Below are 22,565 nucleotides of genomic sequence, written 5' to 3' on the forward strand. Positions count from 1 at the left end.
AGTGACTTTGGACAGCGGCCTTGTATGACCTTTGATTCATCATAGGTGACCTTGAGTAATAAGCTATTAGAAAGGTTTGTCTTGGCTCATCATGTCATATACCTCCAGTGTGTAGCAGCATGCCTATGTTTGGGCAGTCGTACATCACATGTGTGCAGGTGGCGAGCTGTCATGGTCAGTGTGCGTTCCCAGAGGCTTCCAGTGGTGTGACTGTACGCAGCACAGACATGCAGCGTTGCATTGCTCAGATAGCTGCCTGCCCGCCTGCAACCTTTGGGACAACGGCCTCAGTCGTGGCCGTCAGCCAGAGAACAGACTCCAGGATGGCTGATTGATGATATGGACAACTGGGGTGGAGAGGACAGGGCACCAGCAGGAGAGGGGGGGAGATAGAAGGGAAGGGGGGGGGACTCTACAAGCTGCTCCGGAGTACACAGTCCCTCTCTGTCCTCAATTGTAAAAAGGAAACTCAGAATTTCCTTGTCACCCATGTCCAACTGAATTATTTCCACTCCATACTTCCTCTACTCAGACTTTCAAATAGCCTTCTTCTTCTATGATTTGCTTCCTTCAGCAGATTTCTTGATGACCACAGAAATGTTGGTGCGTGAGGTCTGAACCTTTGAACTCTACGTGCACATGCTGTAATGTTAAAGTGTCCCAAATGCATGACTGTTAATCTGCACTATTAGCACTTAGCATAGTGCATAAAATAACACCATTGGTTTACTGAATGAATACAGCAGTGCTCCATTTAAGGGAGGGATGAGGCTGCTGGACAGAAATGAGTACAGCTTCCCTCATGTGCATATAGGCAGAAGTAGTATTATAAATTGCAATGTTTAACTCTTAAGACGTAGAATAGACAAAAGGGTCAGCAGCAGGTGTAACCATTTATATCTGTTAAATTAATATCTGCAAGTCGAGGCTAACGCAGTCTCTAATCTCTTAGATGGGGCAAGACAAACTGGGGAAAGATATGTGCTCACTTATTGGACCGGGTTAAACAATTAAAAATGGGGTTTAAAAAACCTCATGCCTTGTTTAAAAATGCAGCATTGCCTTTTGTCGATTGTGGCCAAGGCGTAAACCAAGTGGTGACCTCCAATGTGAAAAAAAGAAGCCAATGCTGAATTAAAAAAAATGGCAGTGTCCACTTGAGGCTGGCTGCAAAATCCCTGGTTGCTAAGAGTTAGGATAGGTTTGCATAATTGGGGGCTGACTGACAGGAGGCTTACAGCCCTCCGGCTCCTTTATTTAAACTCTTTGCCTGTTTCTAGATTAATTTTAAGTTTGATTTTTGGGCTTGTTGGGCCTTAATTGGAGAGATGGGACAGTGGATAGAGTCAGAAATCAGGGAGAGAGAGAGACAAATAAGGAGAAACCGCACTAATGGGTGAAAGCATGGATACTACAGCGGCATGCTCAAGGAGGTTTCCTGAATCTGTGTCGAGAGCTGGAGAGAAATGAAACCTCTGAACAGCCAATCAGAGAGATTCCTCTCACCAACGGTCCAACTAGGACCGACGATCTCCTTGGTGTGTCCGGCCTTAAGGGGGTCACTATTTAAAGATTAATGAAGATGTTAACCCTGATCATGTTGAATTCTTTAACGCCTGAAACACAAGTCATCGCCCTGTCATGAACCCAGAGGAGGACATGAAAGAGCAGCAGTTGAACATGGATTGAGCGTAGCACTCATCGTTCATTTTGTCAGCCAACAGTATTAAATATAAACAGCAAACCGCTCCCCGCTCTCCCTCTCACAGATTATTGGACTCCTATCACACATCCCCACTACGAGCGTCTCGGTTACCGGCAGCCTGAAAGTCTGGGACAACGAGCTGGATTTACATCTGACCCTAAAGATCATCTCCTGTCTCCTCCTCCTCCTCTCCGCCCTCCTCCTCTATTTGCTGTTTGAAGAGGAAGCACAGAGACACTGGATCCCCCCCAACAGGTGCAAGGGTGTAGCAATGCACGCTGGGTCATATCAGGAGGCAGACCCCCCCCCCCACCCCCCGCCCTCCCTCACGACTCTCTGACCACAAATCCCTGCGGCAGACCCTCCTACCAAACCTGTCTCCCTTTGGACTCTTGTCTTTTCCAGATGGTAGCAATCATCTCGGTCTCAGACCTTTTTTACGAGAACTTTAGACTTTCCCCTCCTAAATTCTTCTCTTTATTGGTTCTCAAGCCCACATGGACAACACAAGTAGCTTCAATAAAAACCGCACCTCCGACTGAAAATAGAATCTACATGAGATTGTTCAAAATCCCTTTTCTTGTCTTGATTCAATAAGGAAGTGGGCACATTTTCAAATAAAGCACCAGGTTGTAATCCAGACATGGCTAGAAAGAAACCAGCTCTTTGGATCCTCGTCTCATCCAAAGAAAACTTTGTGTAGAATCGTCTTTCTTTATATTTTGATTGCAGTTGCTGATCTCCGGATTGTTTTCGGTTTCCTCCGCTTTCATTAAAATCCGATTTGAGAATTATACTTTTAAAACTCTTGAGTGAAGTGATCTTCTCAAAGAGATTGGAGGAGATTTTTGAGGGTTTTGTTTGTCTTGGAGACACAGACACACACTCTACACAGCTATAAAATGACTTTGTTCCCCTGAAAGGTGCTTGTAAAACTCAGCGAAGAATGTGTGGCTCCTGTAGTTCTGGATAGACTGGTGGCTGTTTTTACTATCATGGCAAGTATCCCCCATTGCAACAGTTAGCAGATAGGTCAAAGGTCACATATTATGTCAAATCCACTTCATCATGTTTCTAACACTAAAGTCTGCCTACAAACCCCCCAATGATGAGAAAAGTCCATCCTCTTCGTCTTTTGAAAATGTGTGCTCAAACAGGCCGTTTGGAGATTTTCCCTTCATGACATCACAAAGGGCAGTAACCCCTCCCCCAGGTGAGTGACACTCCCACAGCTAGGTGTTTGTTCTGTCCTCTGAGTCTGCCTTCTCATCGTAAACAATATGACATGGAGCGAGAAAGCATAGAGGCTTGAAGCCGTCTGGTTAAATTCTTGGTTTCATATCGGGGCACTATCTTGTGATTTGCAGAACAAGCTGTTTAGTGCCCCCTGCAGACTTCTCCTGGGATTACTCCAACATACACTTACTTTATGGTCTGAAACTTCTAGTTTGGACATCCAGCATTGTAACACTGTATGTGAGATTTTGACCAGAATGAAAGTCCTGGAGCAGCTCTGTTTGGCTCAGCTATTCTCTCTCTCTCTCTCTCTCTCTCTCTCTCTCTCTCTCTCTCTCTCTCTCTCTCTCTCTCTCTCTCTCTCTCTCTTTATCTCTCTCTCTCTCTCTGTCTGCCCCTCGCTCTTTCTCTACATCAATCTATCCGATGATGTCCCCTTTCCGAGCCCAATTACCGGTAACCATGGAGGGCTGATGAAACCGGTCTGACGACACCAGCGTGTCCTGAGAGCACAAAGGGCCTTCTGTTCATCTGACAGCTCCGTTTGTATTGAAAGCCTGATCAGTATGTTCATGTTCCGTTCTGCCGGGGTTATGATGTAAACACAAACACGTCCTGATGGTAACGTTCAGATGGAGATGTCTACTGCCTCTCATTGTGTCACTCTGTCTCTCTCTTCTTGCATCATTGAAGACGCCTCAGGGATGATGTCGTCTGGTGTTGACATCATTTTTCTTGGCACAAAAAAACCCACCTTCCTGTGTGGAACAAAGAGAATAAAATCGAGGAAATTAAGTGGGAACAAGTCAACAATGTGACATTCATGCAGCAGCCGTGTTGATGTGGATTTGTAGGCTCTTTACAAAATGTGTATAACAGTGGCAAGTACCCAAAGCTTGCAGTTTATCATAATATCTCTGTTGTCAGGGGATGTACACATGCATCATTTAGACAAGATGCTTAATGAACAAGCCTGTGATGCAGCTCCACACAGTGTTCAATGATGGACGCTTCTTTCCCACACTCTTCCCCCCCGACGCCCGTCAAGTGACTGAACGCTCTGAATGTGTGCGATATGAAGTGAATGCTAGAATATTGTCTTCAATCCTATTCTCCCTGTGTGTGTCTCCTGCAGTGTTTCAGCAGCAGGCGGTCCACAGCCCTCTGGAGCAGCAGAAGCAGAAGCAAAAGTCGGGCGGAGGCAGCGGCGGAGGAGGAGGGCCGATCCCCTGTCAGAACTGTGGGAAGCCCTGCAAAGGGGAGGCGCTCCGGGTCCAGAACAAACACTTCCACATCAAGTGCTTCGTCTGTAAAGGTATGTAACGGCCAGTTGTGACCTTTGACCTTAACACGCCTGCTCCACAAGCCACAGCTCTTACAACCTCCGAAAATATAGCGTGTCTGACACAGGAATCTAGGTTGTAAAGCAGAAACACACCCTCCTTGTTTTAGAAATATCTGAAGGTGAGGTGATACTTCTTACTGCAGCAAAACTTGACCATCAAATCTTCACTCATCACCAGACTCTGGTGCCATACATTAATGTTTGGAAGTATGACTTTACTTCACTGTGCCGCTTTCTGAATTTTTGAAGGGATACAATCAATGTTTGTGACTTTAATTTTCTGATAAATATGAGGTCTAGTATGACTGATGGTTCAGCAATAAGAGTAAAGATACTTTGCGTGTGTGTGTGTGTGTGTGTGTGTGTGTGTGGTTGTGTGTCTATTTTTACTCTGTAGGTGTCACATACTTGAAATGTGTGTGCTTGTGGTAAATCGTGGGATGTGTTTTTTTTTTGTTTTTTTTCAACATGTGACTGTATTTGTCGGAGCGTGTGTCAGCGCCCCTCCCAGCTCAGACTCTCAGCACGAAGCCTTGTGTCAGGCTGCTTGTTGTCGTCAACACACTCTGGTTGCTAGGCTACCAGAGGGGTCGCCACAGTGTTGACGGCTTCCCAGAGTTTATCGCCTGTTATCACACACTGACCAGGAGACTCCCTGTCTGTGTGTCCTACACCCCACCCCCCAACCCCCACCCCTCCTCCTCACCCTCCACCTTAAACTCTACGGACGAGGGAGGACTCAGCAGAGGGTGTGCATACCCATGATGCATTAGTGACGATGACTAACGATATGCATGTCCTAATTGCCTTATTTTCACAGTTCAGAGAGTATCTAGTGTACTTCTCTTTACTTCCCTGAAGAAAACTTTTTCATTTTACAGCAACATAAAATAAAAGCGTACAGAAGTAGTACACAGAACACAGAAGTTTTATAAATATTGGTATTGATTTTATTCTGAGGGGAATTTCACTCTTATGAAACTCCAGTAAATTGCTTCAGTTGACAACAGAGAAACGGGCTCTGATTGTTATTTAAGGTGTCCGACAACATCTATAAAGTGACCCCTCCAGCAGGGGTTTGTCCAGACTTTGTTCCACACCCCTGCCAGACCTTTATAAAGGAAACACCTTTTTTTTTTACATTGATCTCTTCAAAGCCGCAAGACCGCATTGACAAGAACCGTCATTTTACTCTGCAGTAGAAAGACAGGAGTTGCTGTTCCACCGCTGCGTCAACCAGTTACTGAAGTTTGCATTATTGTGTCTCTTTGGCTTTGAAACACAATATTTATTTGACACATGATTTTGTTTAAAAAGGAACCCACCGAGGCAGCGGTAGACAAACACATCCCTTTATATTCAAAGTTAAATAACTGTTTTTGTCAATGCGTCTGGTAGCTCTGCAGAGGGAGATGTAAAAGTAGTTTCTGGTTTGATAAAAAGGATAAAGAGCATCCTACTCTTTAAGATATTTCTCTGAGGGAGAAACTGCAGGGATTAAGTCACTGCATGTTTTGCAACCGGCCTGCTGAAATATCTACAGGAGCAATCTCACAACTATAAGTATCTTTTAGTCGCCCCAAATATATTAGCGTCTCTCCTGTGTGTAGAATTTGTATTTAGATCTTTTACCCCCTCCTTATGTCCATCTTAATGCACCGTGGCAGCACCACATGCCAGTTATAACTCCAGACTGTAAATATAAATTGATGAAGTCTGAGTGACGTCAGCCCTCTGCTCCTGCAGGGGGCGCTGGAGTCCCATCGATGGTGGTCTCCATGCTGGAAATGCTGTCTCAGTCTAACTTTCAGTCAACCTAACGTCAGGCTGAGAGCTGGAGCTGAGGCGGGTTTTTAAACCTCCTGACAAACCGTTACCTGTCAATCATGTCAGCTACCAGGATGTAAACATGTTAAATTCTGCTGTAAAAACTTTTTTTTTTTAAATTGGTGTATATGTGAAATCCGGTGTTCCTGGACCCAGCCTCAAGTGGACACAAGTGGAACTGCAGGATTTTGCACTTCTGCATCGGCTTCATTATTCAAGAGCGGAGGTTGCCGCTTGGTTATAACACAGTTTTTTGTTTTTTTTACATTTTCATTGATTGGCTACTCTTAATTTAAGAGCCTTGACTCGTGTAGAATCAGCTCGTGTGGTTTCACATCGTACAGCTTTTAAGGAATGAGACTCTCATGCCTCACTAATCGAGCATGGTTTGTTTTTTCTTTTGGGGCTTTTATGTTTGAAACAGTAAATAGTGATGATTACACGCCTGGAGTCACGCTCGCACATTACTCATCAGAATTAAAAGCTTTAAAGTCATTATTTTGATGAACCTGGTTGTTGTGATTAAAGGGAGAGGGAGCATGTTTTCATGGCTGTTTTGGCTTGTTTTCCAAAGAGCTTCATTAGGAACGCTGTAAGGCTGGCCGTCTTAATGTCAGGCACTCAGGAGGTTTATTAATACCATGCAGAGGCCAGAGTGAGGAGTTATGTGAAGGCGCTGCTCCATCCAACCAGTTCTCATCGTATCTGTTGTCGCCAATTTGAAGTGTGTTAAAGTGTGTGTGTGCTAAGTCAGGTAAACATTGCATATCAATATTGCTTTTCCTGCTACGTCACACACACAGGGTCAACAAACTGTGTGGCTTCCTCTGATTCCTCAATCCCCAATCACCTGTCACTTCCTGATCTCCCCGCCTGTGGTTGTGATCACCGTCTACACCCAGGTGTGCAGGTGACTTAGCAGCGAAAGCATTGTTTACCTGATTTACCACACACACACACACACATACACACACACACACATACACACACACACACACACACACACACACACACACACACACTGTAACTCCAAGATTGCTGCATTCAATTTAAATGCATTAAAAAGTAATCTGGGTTACTTATGAGCTGATTTTCCCGACTTTGCAGGTGTTTGTTGGGTAGTTTTTTCTGTTAACTCGACCAGATGTTGACCGAAAAGAATCACAAAGTCAGGAATGGAAATAAAACAGCAGGCTGAGTGGGGCTCAGACCTGAACATGAAAGAGATGAACAACGACGTGATTCAGGTTCAGCAGCCAAGTTCAACACGGTGCAGTCCTCACGTAGAAGTTCGTGTTTTCATTCTTTATAGCGTGTGTTAATAAATTCAGCCCCTGTTGATCTGCAGACTGTAAACACGCCTCACCTCTGACCGAGTGCACTCGATCTAAGCTGTTAAGATGAACCTGGAAGAGAATCAAGCCCATGGACCCTGACCATATCGCTGTATTAGTGCCAATTACAAGCCTGGGTGTTAGCCAGCAGGCTAACAGAGCCAGGTCTGAAGTGAGGAACTCGTCAATGCTCAGCTAGCCATGTGTGTAATTAACACCGAGCTTAGAGGTGCAGTGGATTAATGTGAGGTAGTGTTAGCCGCTTTAGCATTGGCGTGCTCTTAAGGTAGCTAATAGTAAACACAGCCTCACAACAAGTGCACAGTTTAAAGATCCCATATTCTCCTCATGTTCACCTTTCATGTTGTCTGTGAAATTTATAGAGAAGCTTTTTCTTCCCACCTGTCTACTCTCTTCTGATTGGCCAGCTCTCTGGAAGCCTTCAAGGGGGGCAGAACGCTGCAGAGCTGTCAGGGAAGGGCTGCTCTCCAGTGCTGAAAGAGGGTTGTAACACCATTATTCTTTTTGGAGATACGACAGTTGATAGAGTCAGAAGCCAGGGAGGGAGAGTGAGGAACGACACTTCTTGAGAACACCCGTTTTCAAGGGGACATTTACATGCAGACTCAAATGTGTGATGTGCGAGGAAAATGCTCTCTGACTGGTCTGAATTTCTTGCAGGAAGAATTCTGGAAGGAAACAAAGACTAATTGACTCCTGATTGGCTGTAGCTTTGAATCATTTCACATGGTCTTCATCAGCAGACTAAGACTGACCAGGAGTCATGATATCCAAGACTCCACTCCACACTGCAGCTCCAGGCTTCAGAGCGTCTGATGAGCACTAATTGCTGTTTTCATGGCAGCTTCTGTCAACAGCAGGCTCTGTGGTAGAGGAAGTGTGTTTTATTTTAGGTACCAACTGGGCCTGTCTTTGTGTATCCTGTTATGTCTGCTCCTTTGACGCCTTTAAGCTGACACTGAGACACCATCAATTCTTCAGAGCTGCAGACAAAACGACCTTGCAAAACAACTTAGGCAGACTTCAAACTCTTAATCTGTTTTGTTTTTTTTGTTTTCATGAAGCACAATCACATCATCCAGAAAGCATTTGAATACAGCGGGGAGTACTCAAAGAAGAAAATATGTGGTCACACCCCAATGTTGACAAGCCTGCATGAAAACTGAGAAACGGTGAAAGAGTTTGAAGTGTGAAAGAGTCCTTATGTCAGACACTTTGTCATTCACACAATAATCACAACACACCCAACACACTGAGGAGTGTTGTCTTTGATTGAGCTGCTTGGTTTTATTCATAAAGATGGAGAAGTCAGCTTGAATTCTTCTCAGTCAAACATGTGAATGAATCTCCTGGAGAAACAATGATGTTTGTCTCAGTAGACAGCGAATCTCTTCTTTCAGACAAGCTTTCACTGACTGTTGGTTTTAGCTTGTGGTTGAGCACTAATGGTTATTCTGGACTCAGAATAGTGTCCAGAAAAGTATCTTCTCAGAGGTCCAAATGGTGGCTGTTTCAAGATTTTAACCACTTCCATTTAAAGGTGTTGCATGGTATCACGTCCAAATGGATGAATTGGCGGGACCTTTCGCTTAATCTATCAGAAAACATCTAGCTGATAAGATTGATTGCAATGATTTGGTGTAGACTTGATGGACACTCGTTCATATCCATCTCTTTATGCTGAACATTAAAAGGAGAATTGGTTATTGACCAATCAACATCCACCTTTGGTCAACTGAGATTCTCCAAACAGCCTGTTTGAGCACACATTTTCTGAAAAGTGGAGCAGGCACATGATGGAGAGGATGGACTTTTCTCATCAAGTGGGGGGGGGGGGGGGGGTTATAGACGAACTGGGGGCACATATTAGTGTTAGAAAACATGAGGGAGTGTAATTTGTATAATATGTGACCTTTTAGAGGAATGTCCAGGATTGTCTGGATTGGATTTGTGAGACATGACATCATTAGATATGTTTGTAATAGTCCTTTGGGATACTTACTCTCAAAACTTAAAGAATCGAGCCCAACTTTTATTCCAAGTGTAAATGGACCTTGACTCGAGAGAGAGTTTTATCATCTTCTGTATTTTTTAGATCCTAAATGAACTCCTTTAGAGGACTTTGGACAATTTGGATAAGAAGATAATGGCTTAATTGTACAACTGAGATAGAAACCAGAAATAGAGTCAGTTAACATAATGTTTTACTGATGTTTACGTTGTGCGGTGAGAAATCACAGCTCTGACTCCAGCTCTTGCACGCGTTCATCTTTCCTTTGAGGTTTTTGGCAGATTTATGGATTGCATTGTGTTTTTCACAACAGCCCGAGCCTGAGTGTGTGTCTTCCTGGAAGTGAGCTCGGTAAATAGACGCTGCTCGCCACATGTTGAAGCCCTGATGCTGGGATCAGTGGTGTTATAATAGCAGATGGTTGTGATGTTCTCAGTTGGGCGTAGGCTATTGGATTGTCTCGTTCTTGGAAGCAGGCTCACAAGAACACACTCACGGGGAGACGCTGTGTGTGTGTGTGTGTGTGTGATCCCAGGGGTGCTAAACTCGAACACAAATATACGGGGGAAGATAACCAGGTGCACACTTAAAAGAAAATACAGAGGTATCTTTGAACACATGAAATGTTGACCTCATCTACAGATTATTATGTTTTACTGTCTAAGCTGTTTTTGGATTCATGAGATTTGGTGGAAAACTGTATTTACATCCAACATGTTCTTAAAAACATCAACGGTTTAAAAAAATGGATTTTAAAGCAACAACATGTAACTTTTCCATCTTAAATTAGTAGTTTCAAAGTTGATCTAGAAGTCATAACCTTCAACAGGGGGGATGGTGTCTCGCTCATGTCCACAGATCGCCCGGTCGCCTGCTAATAGCGTTCTGTAAGTTTGGCAGGAAGACGCTGGTCTATTGTGAGAAGTGCGTACAGCTTTTACGGCGCTTTTGCCCGTCTCAGTACTGGCCACCTGAAGAGTTGAGGGAGAGCGACAGACAGTATGAAGACCGAAAGGAGAGAAAGTTCCAGCCACACGGACGAGGCCGCTGGAGTTGGCTTTAGCTAAGTGTTTTGCCAAATGTGCCGTTCAATGAAGGCATATGCGGATGAGTATGTTGAGCATAGAGATGAGGCAGATTTGCTCAGAAATCAAAAGTATTGTTCCTGCACCATTGATTACAAAGATGGCTCCAGTGATCCTGAAAAGGACCAGTGGTAAGTATATCTTAATGTCGACCCCTCCTAGTATTTTTGGTGCTTTCATTATAAGACTCTTCTATAATCAGGCTAAACTGTTTGCATCCTGTCCCGAGGTAGTCTGTAATAAAACTGAACTACCTCAATGAACAGATCTCTAATGATCTCAAGAGTGTAATAAGATGATGTGTAGCTCTGTTATTTAGACGATAGACAGACCTCCCCCGCCTCTTGCCTCGTTAGAAGCCTGCTCGAGGTCAGGGCAGAGGAAGTCTGGACCTCTGTGAGTCGATTTGACCCGTCAGAGTGATCAACCTTGAATTTTACTCCTTTCAAGCACAATCCATAGCTGTTCAGATCAATAGCAGCAGGCTTTAAACTGTACCATCAAGGTCATGGACGCGCGTATGGTGAGTCATTGTAAAACATGAGGTGAAGCCAAGGTGCCACATTCATGGCACATAGCACACATCACATGTGTATATTTAACTCTGCTCACACACGTGCACTGTGGACGTCAATGTGGAACATGAGGCAGAGTCAAGGTCACGCTCATATATATTTTATATGACACAAGGACGTGGCTGTAAATAATATTTGTGGAGGTGTGGTGTGATGAAATGACACATTTTATCTGTCTCTATTCTACACACACATACACATCCTGCAAGCACAGCCTCTTGAAGATGTGTGTGTGTATTGAATTCATCAAAAGCTCTGGACTGTTAAATTGGATTAGGTAGAATTTTGTCTGTCTTATATGATATGCAGATTGAATTCACTTGCACGGTGCTTCACCCCCACACAGTCATTTTGGACGCCCCTCGGTTTGTCAGATATGAGAGCAGTTATCAGGTCAACAGGTGTTGCAGTGATGGAAGAGGGCAAGAGAAGTGGTTCAGATAGAAGTGATTGTACCCGACCTAAAAAGCCTCTGCATGTTTCTAATAAGCTCCACGAGCAGAAACGTGCTCAAACTAGGATCAATGTTGGAGATGTTTTTGAAAAATGGAGAGAGGTTAGAACACAGAAAGGTTTACAGACTGATGCAGAGCTGGATAAACACTGAAGCTTCAGAGTTTTTTCTGTGCTGTTCTGCAGATGATTTAGACTGGGTTCATCAGTCTTTTCGCTCACAAAGTAGCTAAAAAGAACCAGTAAGAATGAACCCAAACCATTGAAACTGGTCTGTGAGGCCTCAATAATGAGCCAGAGATACTAAAAGGATCCTTAAAGTTGGGTTTAACCTCTTGATACAGATTGTGGTTGCTCATACAAGTATTTAAGTTCGATACCCCACTCTTAATTTCAACTACATGACTTGAATCATTTCCAAACCACTGCGTCCACTCCTTTCATCCCTTGGACTTTGTTTTTACACGAGTAAAACAGATGCAACATATTTTATTCACAAATCACGGCGGGGCAAATTTGTTGCACATCTATCCATTCAAGCATGTAACTCCCGCGGCTCCTCTCCATGCTGAATCAAACCCAAGGAAGAACAGACCTGACTCTGTGATCCTGCAGTGCGGAGGAAGCAGATTCAACAGCAATTCCTCAGAGAGTACGTTCACGTTATGTAAGTGTCTTCACAGTGCAGAGATAAGCCTACAGAGATGGAAGTAATCAGTTTTTCTGTCAAGTAATCTGCCTTTCAGCCTTGTAAAATGTTGTAATCGAGTTCCGGCAGAAGAGCAACCTTTACACCTTCTTCCCGCCGGTCAACCCGGGACGCTGCTATTCCTATGAGCGCCGTGATTACATGGAAGAAGAAGAAATGCTTTGTTTATTCAAGATCCTCCTCATTCTTAAGCTAACATGCTACTTAGGGTTGTGTTGTTACAGAATATCGTAAGTTTAGCTAGCCTATCAGCCTATCAAAGAACCAAAAAAAATCACACGTGATATCCACACACACACACACACACACACACACACACACACACACACACACACACACACACACACACACACACACACACACACACACACACACACACACACACACCAGAAGTTCAAAAGGTCAAACTCTCTGGAAGTTTTATCTCCCTGCAGGGGTGTATTTCCTGACACATTCTGTCCTCCACAGCTATGTCTCAGGACAAAATGGCTAATTAGCTGTATCGTGATCTCATCCACCAACCCATGAGCAGAGTGAACACACACACACACACACACACCCTCTGTTGTCATAGAGACGGGATGGTTTCTAAATGATGAAATCTCTGTTTGAGCACAACATTCAGTTGAATTGGAGAAGGGTTCAAGGCTGAGGATCAAACAGTTCTCTGTAACCACTAAAGGTATTTCATATGTTTTGCTGTTGATTGTAGCATGTCTTCACTATGTGTGTCCCCTAAACATCAATACAAGAAAACAACACAGATTGCTGTAGTTTTAGACGTGTCAGCTTTTCAGCCAACCCACCTGGTTTTTATGCTTCATAGACTGTATGAAACAGGGACATAGTCTCATGGAAGTCACCTATTGGTCTCTGAAGAAGCCCAACAATGGTGGACACCATATTGGAGCTGCTACCTCCACATAACTTTGGATCAGTCTAGTAGGAGGAGAAGGCGGAGTTGAGACCATTACCATCTTTATGCAAGTAATGAATCTGCTGCGTTACATTTTCTTTTCACCAGAACGTTTTTATCCGGTCTGCAAATATTCTCGTTATAGAGTCGTATTGTGTTTCTGTATATTTGTCCATTACTTCCACATCGACCCTTTTATATCATGTCTTGCCTAAGGAGAGCCCCGGCATCTCCTCCCGTCTGACAGGGATAATCTCCCGCTCTCCCCAGGGGAAGTCCACCAGAACTCCTCTAGACATTTTCAGGAGTGCATATGTGAAAACGTCTGTGGAACGAAGGGATGAGAGGAAGCAGCTTTGGCGATTCCATTAGCACTGATGAATACAACTAAAAGAGCATCTTTTGTCTTCCTCCTGCACTCAGACTCTCACTCGTTGATCTGTATAACGTGTTAGTGTTCCAGTAACTTTGCCTTCCTCTGCAGTCTTTGCACATTGTTGTTGTACTGCAGATGAACGAATAGCATAAAATGCTTCTGTTTGCTGCTCTCACTGCTAAAAGGGTGTTATGCTTTCTGGCTGTGTAAGCTCCATAAATGATGAATGAGCTCATATGGGCTCTGCTGCTCAGCTGCTTAAGCAACTGAGTTATAATACAGTAAGAAGGGGAGTCTTAAGTGCAAACTGGAAGCACAGGTATAAATATTCAGGGATTGTAAAACGAGCTGACAGTAACGTGTACTCAGGCGTCTGGGCGAGGATTCCCGTCTGCATCTCTTCCAGGTCTCTGTGTCACTTTCTAGGAAACGGAGATGTTTGTTTTCTTATTTTAAGGAACCACTGAAGTAATTCTCAAGTTCTCCAAAACAAGTCAAGTCTAGTCTCAAGTATCGGAAAACCTTTTTTCTGATTTTAACTTTGAAACTGTAAAAGAAACAGCACTCGGAAATCCTTCCTTCTTCTGGTGTACGTGTGTGTCCCATCCATCCATCTATCCATCATCCATCCATACATCCATCCATTCATCCATCCATCCATCCATCCATCCATCCATCCATACATCCATCCATCCACCCACCCAACCATCAACCCATCCATCCATCCATCCATTCATCCATACATCCATCCATCATCCATCCATCATCCATACATCCATCCATCATCCATCCATACATCCATACATCCATACATCCATCCATCCATCATCCATCCATCATCCATCATCCATCATCCATCCATCATCCATCCATCATCCATAAATCCATCCGTCATTCATCCATCATCCATCCATCCATTCATCCATACATCCATCCATGGTAAATGGACTTGAGCTTGCATATTTCTTTTCTAGTCTTCTGACTCCTCAAAGCTCTTTTACACTGCAGGTCACACTTACACATTCACACACTGATGGTAGAGGCTGCTGAGTAAAGAGTCCATCAGTATTGACTTATCCCATTCATACACATTCATACACCGCCCACAAAGCAGCAGGAGCAACTGGGGGTTAAGTGTCTTGCCGAAGGACACATTAGACATGTGGCTGCAGGAGCTGGGGATCGAACCCTCTACCTTCCTGTTGAGAGACGACCGACTCTACCATCTGAACCTCAGTTATCCATCCATTAAGCTTTCTCCTTCTGCTGGTGTTTACTTCATCATCCCAGAGTATTATCTCACAGTGGACAGGTTGCCAGACATCTGAACCGGATGTGAGAGAGCCGGTAGCAGCCGTTGGAAAGTACGGCGTCCATTTCCTGAGAAAACATTCCTCCTCGTATTGTTTTTGTTGTTTTATTAGTGCGCTGTAGCTCCTGTGAGGGCTTGATAAAAAAAAGGGAAACAGTGCAAAGACTAGACAAAGGTTGTCCAACATGTCAGTCAAAGTTGTAATACGGGGATTAGAGGCTGGGAGAGTTGTATCGTGAAAATGTTGATGTTTCACTTTTAGTTCATGGGAAATGAACGTAAAAGACAATGCTGTAAACCTTGCTTCTCGTGATGTTCTCACTCCCTTTTCAATTCCTCTAATCTCTGAAAGCATGAACTTAAACTAATGTGCATTCAGCAGTTACACAACTTAACAACAACAAACTGCCTCTGAGAAAGAAAAGCTACATGCACAGGTTGTTGGATGTGTGCTTCCCTTTCAAGTAAAAGGACAGATTTGGTGCAGCATTGGAAAATATCCACCCAATAAAGTTTTTAACGGCTGAAATGTGATCCACACTGTGTTGTAAATGGTTTTCATTTGGCTTTTATTGAGGCATGATGACGTAACAAGTACAGAAATTACAATCAATCAGTGTGAAGTATGTTTTCCAAACTAGCATTGACAGTAAATATATTTTTTTTGTAGCTTGGCCTGCTGACCAGTTAGTCAGCGGTTGCAGCAGCAGGATTTTCTGTGACTCACAGCTCAGGGTGGTGTGGTGACGACAGCTCAACAGTGACATGAGTTAGTTGTTTTTGCTTTCTGAAAATAAGAGGAGTTCTTAATATCTGTGATTGAAAGACTTTTGTCTGGTGGCAGTGATTGCCGCTGGCATTCCCTTGGGATACACTGATTAGGATTTGGAGCTGTGCTAGTTGCTACTCAATGTTAAGCTACTTCAGACTGTCAAGCATATTGAAGTTTTACCCCTCTGGTTTTTGTAACTGGTTTCAGTGGGCAGAATGTGTTTTAGCCTATTGTGTGTGCGTGCGTGTGTGTGTGTGTGTGTGTGTGTGTGTGTGTGTGTGTGTGTGTGTGTGTGTCCGTGTGTGTGTGTGTGTGTGTGTGTGTGTGTGTGCATCCTTACAGTATATGTTGAGGGTGTGTTTGATTTCATCTACATGTCCCCTCATATTCCTGCAAGGATGTATCTGTGTTCGTCCGGAAAGCATATGTTATGTCTGTGTGATCTCATCTAAATGACACCAATGTGTCTTACCTCATACTTTCACATACGGCTGCGAGTTCAAACATTATGTGTGTGTGTGTGTGTGCGTGTGCGTGTGCGTGTGCGTGTGTGTGTGTGTGAAAGTTCACTGGGCAGTCCCAGGTTTTTAACACCGACCAGTGAAAACATTCCCTCATTTATCTTTCCTGCTGTTTCCTCACAAAGAAAGAATGGAGGGAAGAGAACGAGGGGTATTGTTTTTGCTAAAGGAGTGGAAAAATAGAGCGAGTTTCCCCCCAGAGGGTGTGGCTGGTCAGTGATGTCATGTTGTTGCCACGGTTACGCTGTAATCATTGTGTGTGTGTGTGTGTGTGTAATAGAGAGTGGAGGGTGATTTGGAGTTCCTGTCGTGTGTTGTTAAGAGCCGAACAAATCGACACAGTCCAGTCTTTATACACACACACAGACAAACAGTGTGAGTTTATTTGCTCTTAAAGCAGGTTTGGAAAAACATTCAGACGAGTCAGACTGGATCTGCTCAATACAAAACCTCCTCTTCTTTTTACGACTTCTCAAACAATCGTCTATGAATTGGTCTGTGTGATGTTTATTTATGTAAGTGTTGCTAACAGTATCGTACTATAAGTTCACCCAGGAGTCACAGTCATGCAGGCTTCAGTCATGGTGACATTTATGGATCATTTTTATATGTAAAGAATCCATTTTCAATATTTAACATAAATCTTGCCGTTGAGATTCATTGCACTAGAGTTCGCTGCTTAAAAAACGAAACTTTCCTGATAAGTGGTCATGGGATTATTTACTCACCTGCTGTTTATAAATATCACTCATCTCTAGATTCAGACCGTGTAAACGTTTTTCAAGATCCAACATCCACAGCAGCCACAATCTACGCTCTGTCAGACCTCCGACAAAGAAACTATTTTAACCGTCTTTTGACTTCTCCTGTTGAGATTTACTGAACTCTCTCAATCATTATATTCCAACAAAACAGTCCTCCTGCATCGACACGAGTCCCCTCGATCCAAATCCAGAGAAAGATTTAATCCAACCACATCACATCCAGAAAGATCCACTAATGGCTTCAAGTTTCCACAGCTTTTCCCGATTTCCCCCCATGTTTTCTGTAATAGGATCTTTTTGGGACTGCAGTCGAACTCTGACCTTATAATCAACACCTACTTCGGCCAATTATGGCCTTCCATTCTCTGTTCCCAGACTGTAATAACCAATGAGAGTCTGAGTTGAGAAGAGGGGCCTGCCCCTGTTCTGATGTAGCTACACCCGCCCGATTGCATGTGACTGGGCCGATGAGTGGTGTTTCTTGGTGGTGTAGCCAATGAAACACGTGGATATGCTTCTTCAATCAATAACCTGCATCCCTAAAGCAGGAATCTACCTGTAAACAGATTGCAATCTTGTGATGAAGGTCCTAATCACAACGGTAGTACACACATTTGAAAGTTTTTAGAAATAATTTCAGCACATTCTGAAACTGCAGAGTGTTAGCTTTCAAAAGAGACCTCCAAACGGTTTAGGAACATCATTCAATGCCCTCAGTGTTCAGGCGCTATAACACATTTAACAGAATCTTAAAATTAGACAACATCACACACATATGCTCGGTATGATTCCTGAGGTAGACGCTCAACTACGCAGGGCAGATGTGGCGCTCATGTGTTCCCATTCGACCACGACCTACGGCTGTTGGTGCACATGTGCCACAGAGTTTATACACCGGCACAGGGAGAAGAGACTGTGGCCACGCTGACAGCTCTCAGACGATGTGTCCAGGTGTTGTTGTGGATTGAGCTAACACGCTCCTAATGAAACTGCAAACACATCAGCTTTGTCTAATCCTTTCTCTCTTCTTTTTGTCCCCTCTTCCATCCCTCCTTCTTCCTCCCCATCCCTTCCCCATCTCATCCCCCCCCCCCCCCCCCCCCCTCCTCTTCTACAGTATGTGGTGTGGACCTGGCCCAGGGAGGCTTCTTCGTGCGGCAGGGTGACTACATCTGTACTCTGGACTACCAGCGGATGTACGGCACTCGCTGCTTCAGCTGCCAGGACTTCATTGAGGGGGAGGTTGTGTCAGCCCTCGGCAAGACCTACCACCCCCGCTGCTTCGTCTGCGCCTCCTGCAAGTAAGAAACGGGGAGCTGCGGGGTCCAAAGTCAGATTCAGTTTGTTCAGGAGTTGTCTGCTCTTTCAGTCAGACATACCTGTCGACTACTTTCACAGACGTGTTTTGTTTGCTTCGCTTCAAACTGCAACATTTTTCATCAAATACTGACCTCCTACAGATGCTTTTTGGCGCTGGCAGCGGCCATTTTTGATACAAACCCAACATAGTTCAGGGGGTCAGGGTTTTCTAACAGCTTCAGGAGGTAATGGGAGCCTCTCTCAGGCAGGAATTCAAAGTGCGTGATCAGTCAGTGCAGCCACTTAACCCACTCCCACAGATAGTGTTAACAGCCTTTTGAACTGGGCGCGGGTTTCCTGTGTGTGTGTGTGTGTGTGTGTGTGTGTGTGTTCATAACTCTGTGATCCCTTCGCTGAACCTGAGATCTGAATGTTCCCGTGTGGCATTTTGGGTTTGTAATGTGATCATCCGCTCATTTTTTATCCTCTTATAACAAATATCTTTTTTGTGGTGGCAAAACACACGGGCTCCTTGTGCCCGATATAAAAATAGATCTGAGAGAAAACGCTCCTTCAGACGAGACTGTGTATGTGTGCGTTACTCTATGTGTGTGTGTGTGTGTGTGTGTGTGTGTGTGTGTGTGTGTGTGTGTGTGTGTGTGTGTGTGTGTGTGTGTGTGTGTGTGTGTGTGTGTGTGTCATAGTCCCAGAGCTGTATATATATATCATCAATAATTAAAGAGTAATCTGGCCGTGTTTTTCACTCCCACTGTCTGGCTTTCTTTGTGTGTTTATGTCTCTCTACACTTAAGAGTCTCTTGCATGCAGGTTTTATTTCACAAATCTCCCGTCTTTGAACCCAGAGGCCGCCGTCTCACTTCATTAAAGCCTCTGAGAGCGGTGGCTAGCTTTACTGGACTTAGAGGTTCGCGACTAAAGACTTTTTTGGGTTTTCCGTGCTTTGCGTCTTTTCCAAATTGGTAGTCATTTAAATCCTATAAACGTCGGAGCTGGAACACAGAGGCTTACATTTCTGGCTCCATCCACCTGCTAGTTCAGAAGTGAAGAAGTGTTTCAGAGGAGGAGAGGTGAAACGTCTTCAAAGATCTTCAAGTTGTCTTTGCATCAAGCTTGGAACCCATTCACAAACGTTCTTTAGAAACACCAGATATATACGATTTAATTTGTGTAAAGAGAGCAAAATAATCATGTGACACGATACAGTTAAAGTAAGCATTGGTAGGTACAGCATCAGTGTTGACATTGTTTGTTCTCAATAAACCATTTCTTAACATTATATGTAAATAAATTACTTGCAGAATGACTTGCAGAAAACTCCTGATATTTCCTGGAGGAGCTGCATGTGTGAACACAAACCGCCAAATTTTCCCCTCAGAATTACTCTGAAGATATAGAGACCCTCGTTAAATGTGCTTTTCCTGAAGATTAAGACTCATCACCTTGGTAACAGTCGCCACTGTTTTGTACATTTCCCCTGCATGTTCCTGCGTCATGATCATCATGTGGTAAGAGCTTTTGAGACGATCTTTCTGTCCTCACTCCTGCTGGCCCACATAGAAACAGATCTGTCCACTGACGGTCTAAGTCTTGTTTTAGAGGCAAACACTAGATATGTAACATCATTCTGTTGTTCTGTCTCCTCTCTTTGTTTGTTTGCAGACAGCCGTTTCCAGCCGGCGACCGAGTGACATTTAACGGGAAGGAGTGTATCTGCCAAAAGTGTACCCAGCCTCTGCCTGCCAACAGCCCTGCACCCATTCAGGCTGTGCACAGTCAGTACTATATTTATGTCTGTCCAAAGGATAAATCATGCACCCTGCTAGCTTTGATTTGTACCACTGCTCATTATATTTTCTGCCCCCACCCTTAAATCTGCACTTTCTTAAATTATCTGAAGTCATGCCCCTCACTGAAAACCAGACGGTTCTTTTTTACTACTTTTATTAAATGGTAATGCAGAGAGAACTCCTCCTCACCCCTGGAGGTTCACGTTCACATCATTTCTCATGACGTTCCTCTTCTTGTCTTTGTGCTCTGCAGACTGCTGCGGCTGTGGGAAGGAGTTCAAGAACGAGCAGTCTCTGGTGGCGCTGGACAAACACTGGCACCTGGGCTGCTTTAAATGCAAAGTCTGCAACAAGGTGCTCAATGCCGAGTACATCAGCAAGTGAGTCCGACTGGGTTCGGGAATAAAGTGCTGCATTCATATTCATGTCATGTTTCCTCTATGGTGACAGGAGCTGCAATGTAAGGAGTTATCAGCTGCTAAATAAACCTTCATAACACTCAACAAATCATGACTGGAGATCTTAAAAGCCCGAATGTCAGACATCAGAATTATGTCGCTTTCATCCACTGTAAGACAGAGACCATAAACACTGATGGCAGAGGGTTTCTCTGCTGTGTTCTGAAGTGTTATCAGTGAACCAGGGCCCTCAAACGACTTCATTTTTCACTTTCGATTTATTGCTGAATTTCAATAGTTAATGGCGTTTAATCTCATTTTTAATGGCATGTTTGGAATTCCATTCTTTTGCATTTAAACACCGTTTTTTTTTATTTTACATTGAATGTTTGTACTCTCTTTAGCTAAGGGGACTTTACTTTGGATACTTTGGATAATTTTATTTTGAAATTATGGAATTTCTGCTAGATAGTCTTGGTTAAGCGGAAGAAAATGATTTGATACTAGCTTGAAAGTTGTGACATTAACTTAACTGCAGGTGCAAAGGAACTTGTAACGGATGGAAAGGTAAATAAAAACTGTTGAAGAGGAAGGTAAAACAAATGTAATGTTTGATGTCATGAGCTGGATATTGTTTTTGATTTGACTGGGAGTTTTTTTTAAGGGAAATGAGATATTCAAAGGCGCAGCGGGCTCTTTCTTTTCCATCACTGCGGCTACAGGGAGACGCTGCGGTGGCTCGTCTACAAAATAGCAAGCTTGTACTGTGTAGAATTGGAGTGGAGTAGCAGAGAGAATCACTCCCATGATTCCCCGCCAGCCTCAACGCCTTCTTTTGATTTTGTTTAGAATGAGAGCCCCCTCTTGGTCGAGTTTACTCATGAACACGTTAATGCTGACAGCCTTACACTTTTAACTCCTCAGATTGTGCAAGAGTTCTGTCCTCATCTCTGTTATGCTGACTCATTCTGTGTCGTCCAATCAGGGATGGGATCCCCTTCTGTGAGATGGACTACCACGCCATGTTCGGCATCCAGTGTGAGAGCTGCAAGAAGTACATCACTGGAAAAGTTTTGGAGGTAATATTGTTGTTCTGTCTATGAGTTTAGTTGTCAAACAGATCCCAAAGTTGACCCCACTTTCCCGGAGCGATCATTAAAAAATGTATCAGTTCTTTTACACTGCGAGTGCAGAAACATGAGGAATGCTCATTGTCCTGGAAACAGCCTCTTTTCACTCAATCTGTTCAGCTTTATTATCATGAGAGGTCCAAAATGAGAGCTCTGTGATGAGTCTCTCTGCAGCCTGCTGTGTGCTGGTCCACAGGGACTAACGAAGCACCCAGATATCAGCACTATCTCTGTCTTCAGGCTGTGGGCTAATGGCTTTGACCTCACTATCTTCTGCACACTCACATGTTGCCTCTTTTTGTTCAATTCCCTCCTCTCGGCCTCGGGAAGGTTGAATGTTCTCTGTTCTTCGCTCACAGGTTCCTTAAACCCACACAGCCTTCTCTACCTTTTTTTAAAACACTTCATCCTCTGCAGTCGTGGGTCGTGTGTTTGCTTATAACCTGATTCCATTTGTGTGCCGTATCAAAAGTACATTCAGAGATGTATAGACAGAGAGATCTTTCCTGTGCATATACATTATCTGCTGCCAAGTCATTTCAGAAAGCATCTAGTTAGGTTAAAAAGTCATGCTGGTATCTTACACCAACCTAGACAACGAGATCTTAAACTGTCAGACATCCTCACAGGACTAAAAATCTAAATACTAAACTAAGGACTAAAAAGGTGGAGTGACTCGAGGCCCTGAGGACCGCATTCTGGAGTGTGCTGTTGAGGGTGTTAACAGAGGGTATAGTACATTGATGCAGTCCTTTAGTACTCGAAAACGGTCTTGGGTCTCGAGACAGGTCTCAAGGTTTGTCTCGGAATCAAAAGCTTTCTTGCTCTGGCTTTTCTCGGTCTGAGACTGGGCAGACTCTGGATTTTAAATCCAGGATCAGAATTTGATTTTTATCCCCGGGATACGTCCGGTGTTACGGTCTAAGTGAGTGACACGCCCCCTGCACACAAGATGATATTTATGGTCT

At 43.9% G+C, this 22,565-nt stretch overlaps 1 protein-coding gene across 10 annotated transcripts in view; it reads left to right on the top strand.

The window, feature by feature from the left end:
- The window catches only part of ablim2 (actin binding LIM protein family, member 2), an 81,870-nt gene that overhangs the window by 28,064 nt on the left and 31,241 nt on the right, over nucleotides 1-22,565 (top strand). For all 10 annotated transcript variants that reach the window (XM_065950416.1, XM_065950424.1, XM_065950415.1 and 7 more), the window contains exons 2-6: nucleotides 4,077-4,256; nucleotides 18,080-18,263; nucleotides 19,942-20,054; nucleotides 20,323-20,449; nucleotides 21,453-21,546. In XM_065950416.1, the coding sequence (XP_065806488.1) occupies nucleotides 4,077-4,256; nucleotides 18,080-18,263; nucleotides 19,942-20,054; nucleotides 20,323-20,449; nucleotides 21,453-21,546 (698 nt within the window). The remainder of the gene's footprint in view (nucleotides 1-4,076; nucleotides 4,257-18,079; nucleotides 18,264-19,941; nucleotides 20,055-20,322; nucleotides 20,450-21,452; nucleotides 21,547-22,565) is intronic.

This window comes from Labrus bergylta, chromosome 22 (genome assembly GCF_963930695.1).
Source record: "Labrus bergylta chromosome 22, fLabBer1.1, whole genome shotgun sequence".
NCBI classification, from domain to species: Eukaryota; Metazoa; Chordata; class Actinopteri; order Labriformes; family Labridae; genus Labrus; species Labrus bergylta.